At 36.7% G+C, this 6,000-nt stretch overlaps 1 protein-coding gene across 1 annotated transcript in view; it reads right to left on the bottom strand.

Annotated features, from left to right (window-relative positions):
* Positions 1 to 2,838: 2,838 nt before the first annotated feature.
* The window catches only part of LOC118271038 (uncharacterized), a 43,527-nt gene continuing 40,365 nt past the window's right edge, over positions 2,839 to 6,000 (bottom strand). The window contains exon 2 of the mRNA XM_050696105.1: positions 2,839 to 3,812. Within this exon, the coding sequence (XP_050552062.1) occupies positions 3,304 to 3,792 (489 nt within the window). The 5' untranslated portion in view covers positions 3,793 to 3,812 and the 3' untranslated portion in view covers positions 2,839 to 3,303. The remainder of the gene's footprint in view (positions 3,813 to 6,000) is intronic.

Raw genomic sequence — 6,000 nt, 5'->3', positions numbered from 1 at the left:
ATGTAAATATGGATACAGAAACGTGTAACATACAACATACAAAAAATCATCATAAAAGTCATATGTCAGTCAGTCAGGGCTTATGACGATGTACGAGTTGGCGTTTAACGAGATTGAAATGAGAGCGCGTCTGGCGCTCTGATTGGCTGGTTCATTCGTGCCGACCAATCAAGGTGCCGAACGCTCTCGTTTTGTTTTCGTTCAACGTAAACACTGCCACTAATAACGCTACCTACGCTGTTCATGTACATGAAATATATTAAAGTTTGACATCTGTCATCTTGCAAGACAAACTTTGATTGGTATTTGTAATATTTCATTAGAAAATGGCAAGCATGTGCAAAAGTAATAAATAAAGTATGAATTGACGATTGTATGTTTGTATGTTACACGTATCGAACCTTTAAAAGTAATAACAATTAGTATTAAATATTAATCTCAGCTTACTATTTAAATTAATCATTTCCTCGTTGATAAATTATTTTAAATATCACGTGACACTAGATAGCGGTACCAGATAATATTGGTACCAAATACCGGTACACTTTAGTACCGTGGTATCAAAAATCTAGTGTGCATAGAGCCTAAAGTTTTATAAATTAATTTCAAGAATATAATTATGTTATATTGCCAAAGAATAATCTATTAGGTAGTATATAAAATTAATTATTGATAAATAGACAATATAAAATATATACTTACAGAAATCACAATTTTACATTCTCAGTCAATCTTTTAATTGAATAAAAGAAATACATTTTTTTACTGAATTTTTATAACAATTTGCGTCAAATACCCAATGGAATGAGAATACTGAAGAGATCAAATACAAATACGTAAGTATGTATGTTCGCTACAAACTCTAAAACGGCTAGAGAGATTTCGATGCAATTTTTAACCATGAATCTTCAACATGGATGAAATAAACAGTCTCAGTATACACAGAAGCAATTTTTCCACAAAATTAACATGTCATAATGTCATTAACCCCGAGATCAAGGAAGAAATAGTTAGAGAGTATTAGTTTTAGAATGTGTTAGCAATTTACTACTAGACATTTATTATCATTTAGGTTAGTTTACGCTAAAACTGAACGAATGTATTCCATTTTAGAAAAATATATACAAACATGAAAATTTCTGGCCATTTTTAACGCCTGTTTCACATACATCAACAGCCTATATATAAGTGGCCACTGCTGACCAAAGGCCTCTGCTCACATGTAAAACGTTTGAGCATTAATCACCACGCTTGCTCAATGCGGGTTGGCGATTTCAAACTTATAATTAGAAATTACAAGCCCAGGTTTACTTACGATGTTTAATTTCTTTACATAAGTACCTGATAAACTAATGCGACAGAAAGTTCATACAAATTAGGAAATTAATTCAAATCTATTTGATATAGAGGATATCCAGTACCCTTAGTACGAGTTTGCTTTTCGTTTGAAGTAGTCGAAACGAGTACTCTTGCGCTCTGATTGGTTGATCTATTCACGCCAGCGAATCAGAGCGCAGAACGCGCGCTCGTTAAACGTAAAACAAACTCGTACTAAGGGTACAGATATTGTGAAACAGGCCCTTAGAACAACATTCGGGCAGGTTTTCAGCCAATCAGAAGTATTAATGAAATACATTCGCGCATCAACTATACAAATATCACTTTTAGAATAAAAGTACTTTTACATTATTAAACATTATCGGTGATCACATTCGTCCATTACAAAAAAAAACTTTTTAACACTAAAACAAAGGTTCCTTTGAAGGTAAAAACAATCTAAGTGACAAGAGATAGAGTTCAATTTACAATGTGCATGTAGCTATTTATTGTCTGTTCGTAGACATCTCATAGACGTTGCGTAGCAATAGCAAGTCTAGTAGACATTGTGTAGACACCCACACATAGATACAGTTGTCATAGACACATTTAAAGTAAAGTGCAAAAAAACTTATAAATAATTTTTATCACCAAAAATACTAGAAATTGGACATGATCATAACACTGTGTGATGTAGTGTAGTGGACAGTAAAAAATACAATATTTACAAATAAAATTAAACTAAACAACAAAATTAATTTAAAAGAACTCATAGACAGTCTTTCATGGATAGAGTGAGCCGAAATAATATAAATAATAAGAAATTAAACTAACAGTATTTAAAATACTCAAACTGCCGTACTCAGAGACATTTAATGATTACTTAAACTATTCCTTAGCAACGATTTTGTTCCGAAAACAATTGCTAAGGACTGGGTTAAGTAACCATTAAATGACTCTGAGTGCGGCTGAAAATTAATTATAACCTAAAACACAATATGTAGTCTAATTGTGGCACGATTTAAGCGTATTATGGGTACAAAAAGCTAAATTCTGGTTTCAGAATTATCCAGTACTTTTACACTGTGTACTGAGCGAAGAATCATTTATCATCGTCGTCACCATCATCAGCACTTTGCCGTCCACTGCTGGACATAGGTGTATCTAATAGCTTCGGTCCAACCCCACTATACAGAATGTGAATAGGCTACTTGAAAACCAAATGCTCTCCTCAACCATTCATTCATAAATATAATATTTTGCTCATCTTCCCAAGCGTTTTTGTAGACATAATATGAAATTCACAAAATATAAGATATCCGAATACCTGGTAGGATTTTCTGATCTACAAGCCTATAGCACAAAAGGTAACCACTTTAAAGTTGAGATGAATAGTTCCAGAACTTTGACACATTTCTTCCAGAACTTATCTGACAATTAGATTTAGATTTCAGCCATGACCGTCCCACTGCAGGGCAAAGGTACTCTCCTTCTACTCCTCTCTGTTTAAAGCTTATAGATGTCGATTTCGTCATCTCTTTTTGGGCCTGCCGCGACGTCTATGGACGTTGAGCTCCACTCAGTGGTGAGTTTTGCCCACCGCTAGTCCGATATGCGGCAGACGTGATCAGCCCAGTTGCACTTCAAGCTTGCGGCTTTATGACCAACGTCGATGATTTTAGTCGTGGAGCGCAGCGTGGTGTTTCTTATTCTGCCCAATAGCCGAAATCTCGAAGACACTGCACTCCATGGCCCGCTGGCAAATCTTGTGTTTGGACTTCAGATATTGTGTGAAAGACCAAGTTTAAGCGCCATAGGTGAGGATGGGCAGAATGCATACTTCCATATTTAAAAAAATTGTCTCGACAAAAGTTGCTGCTGTCATATTCAGTTCGAATAACATGGTAAGGGTGTTAAAGTTATCTAAAAATATGTCAGAAAATATCCATCTCAACTTTCCTCTATAATTTCAAATGCTAAACAGCATCAATTGTAGCTCAATCGTTTCTTAACAGCTTGGTGATCAGGTTCATTAGCTCCTGCATCCCTCTTCCTTTTCCCAATCTCCGGCAAGGACCTATTGTCAGGTTCACGATGAGGTGTCATGGTTGAATCAATGCCTTTAACTGGCAAAGGTTCCATATACTCCCATTCATCATTAACTTTTTTATACCATTCATAATTTTTGCCTTCTAAAGCAACTTCATTGACTGAGTCAAAATTATATTTCTCTTTCATTTTTATTCTATCTTTCTTTATTTCTTCGTAAAATTCTTTGCGGAATTCTTGTCTTGTGATTTGGTCTAGAGTGTCAGGGAACAGGCATCTGCGGACGTTGCGTGATGGTATACCTGGTGGTGTAGTGGGTGGAGTGTCCATAATAGTTTCCTGTGTCATTCGCACTCTCTCAGCCATGATCTGCCGTACTTTATTCTTCTTCCTGCGGGTATCGTGCATCACAGCATGTCCTTGCATTTTTGGTGTGATGAGGTAATCTGGGGAAGAAGAAAAGGTTTCATAAGTAAATGGTAAGTAGTATTATTTAGTATTTAAGGATATAGAGGAGGTAGTTTCATTGGTTTGATTTCTGTCGTTACTATACCAAAAAATACGTTATTGTACATATATATACACATATTTACAACTATATATATAAAATTACTACTAAGATCAAGAGCCAACTTCCAGAGGCCCGTAGAACAATTTTAATCCATGTAAAATGGGACATCAGTTGGCAATTATCCCTGTATGCACTATTGAAGCGCACCCAAATTGATTATAATCTATCTTCTTGCAAAATTCCATTCGACTCGTTCAGCCATATCTAAACTAACAAAATAATATTAATAGAGTTCCTATACAACATCAGATTTCAACATAACATTTAGAAACGTTGAAGAAATATTGAATCGTTGGTTTGCATTGCAGTGTAATGTTTTGAAATCGGCCGGACTAGCATTGCGCGGTGCATTCTAATTCATTTAACGTGCTCGCTCGAATTGTCAGGTGCTAACTGCTAGATATTCGTATCTTTAAATAGTTCACCGACATACTGTTACGGAATCATCTTTGACTTTGTTGCTTGCTAACTATTAACATAATGTGGAACATGTTTGGCTTGCTTAAAATGCAATAGGTAGGTAGAGATTTCGAGCGAACTTCCTCACGCTCCCAGCCGTCATGGGAGACACTCCGGCCATCAGAGATCGCACAAAGATCTCCGGCCACCGTTAGTGCGGGTCTGTGGACGACCAAAACCTGCCCGTACGGTGCGTCGCGTTCCGCGCGATCCTCAAAGAGCCATTATACCACCACAGATGGGGCCCAGCAGGACTGATGCCTGATCTGGAGCTGCGGACTACCTTACGGGTTTACCGGCGCTCCGGCTCGAAAAGCAGGAGTAGGAACGGGTGGTTTTTAGTCAGTAAGGTCATAGTATTTTATTCTATCCTACTAATATTATGTAAAATTTTGCAAGAATCTCTCTAACTCTTTCATATAAAAACTGATGAACGAATCTAAATAAATTTGATCACATATTGGGATTGTATGAAGCTACCGATAATATGAAGTAAACTATAAGTTTTATCAACGTGTTAACTAACAGTTTTGTTCGTTAGTTACGAAGTTATGAACATAATTATTTATCTTGACAGAACTGACGTCATGATGAGATCATCAATCTAATGCAGTGTGAATCCATTTGTTATTATAAAATGCATGCTTAGGTGATGATACACCGAGGACAATCGTGTTTGTTTTAATGAAATAGATGGTTTTGTACCTTTAAAAAACCGATTTATTTAATCAATTCTGAAATATGCTTATATTGTAACTTTCGTGAGACATACGAAATTAATTATTATGTTTTTCGGCTTACACATGTAATTATTTGACGAGGAACTCGACTAGTTTCAAGCCATGCTAGTAAAAGCGTGACAGTCGATGCTGTTCATGAATATGAGCCTCTGGCATGACTTGAAACTAGTCGAGTTCCTCGTCAAATAATTACGTTAGTAAGCCGAAAAACATAATTATTAATTCTGATATAATAGCTCTTTATAAAGACAATGACAAGATACGCTTTATCTGAAGAAAAATCTAAAAAATCAGCCACGTCTAGATTTTCTGTAATCTCTCAACAAAGACCCAGATTCATCATACTTCAGAACCTCTATCTCAAACCTGTTCGACTCTAGGCAAGAAAGCAAAACACCACACAGACGAACAAACAAACAGACAGATAGACAGACAAACATTACGTAAGGTGCTAAACACCTGAGGACGGCAGAGCTGTGCATTTGTACTTCCTACATATAATTTGCGAGTGCAGTAACGGTGCCAGCTAATTAGCAAGTGAACGCGAGCTGGTTGAGGCAAGGGGTGTCGCGAATGGGGAAAGGTATCTATTATTTTAAGATGTGATTTGAAAATATTTATGGATTTGGTCTGAAGGGTATACTGCTTTTTTTAAGAGGGGAAAATCATCCAATGACTTCTCTCGCTAGGGCGAGGCGAGAGGGAGTGTCAGACACTTACTGAGTAAAAACTACCCCGTTCCTACCTACCTACCTGATTTTCGAGCCGGAGCCCCGGTAAGTAGTCCGCAGCTCCGGAAGGGAATAGTGCTAAGGTAAAACAAATCGAAGAGGGGATCATGGGAAAGATCTTAAAATAGAAGTC

The sequence above is a fragment of the Spodoptera frugiperda genome, chromosome 9, assembly GCF_023101765.2.
Source record: "Spodoptera frugiperda isolate SF20-4 chromosome 9, AGI-APGP_CSIRO_Sfru_2.0, whole genome shotgun sequence".
In the NCBI taxonomy this organism is placed as follows: domain Eukaryota; kingdom Metazoa; phylum Arthropoda; class Insecta; order Lepidoptera; family Noctuidae; genus Spodoptera; species Spodoptera frugiperda.
This window is presented reverse-complemented; position numbering and strand designations above follow the sequence as displayed.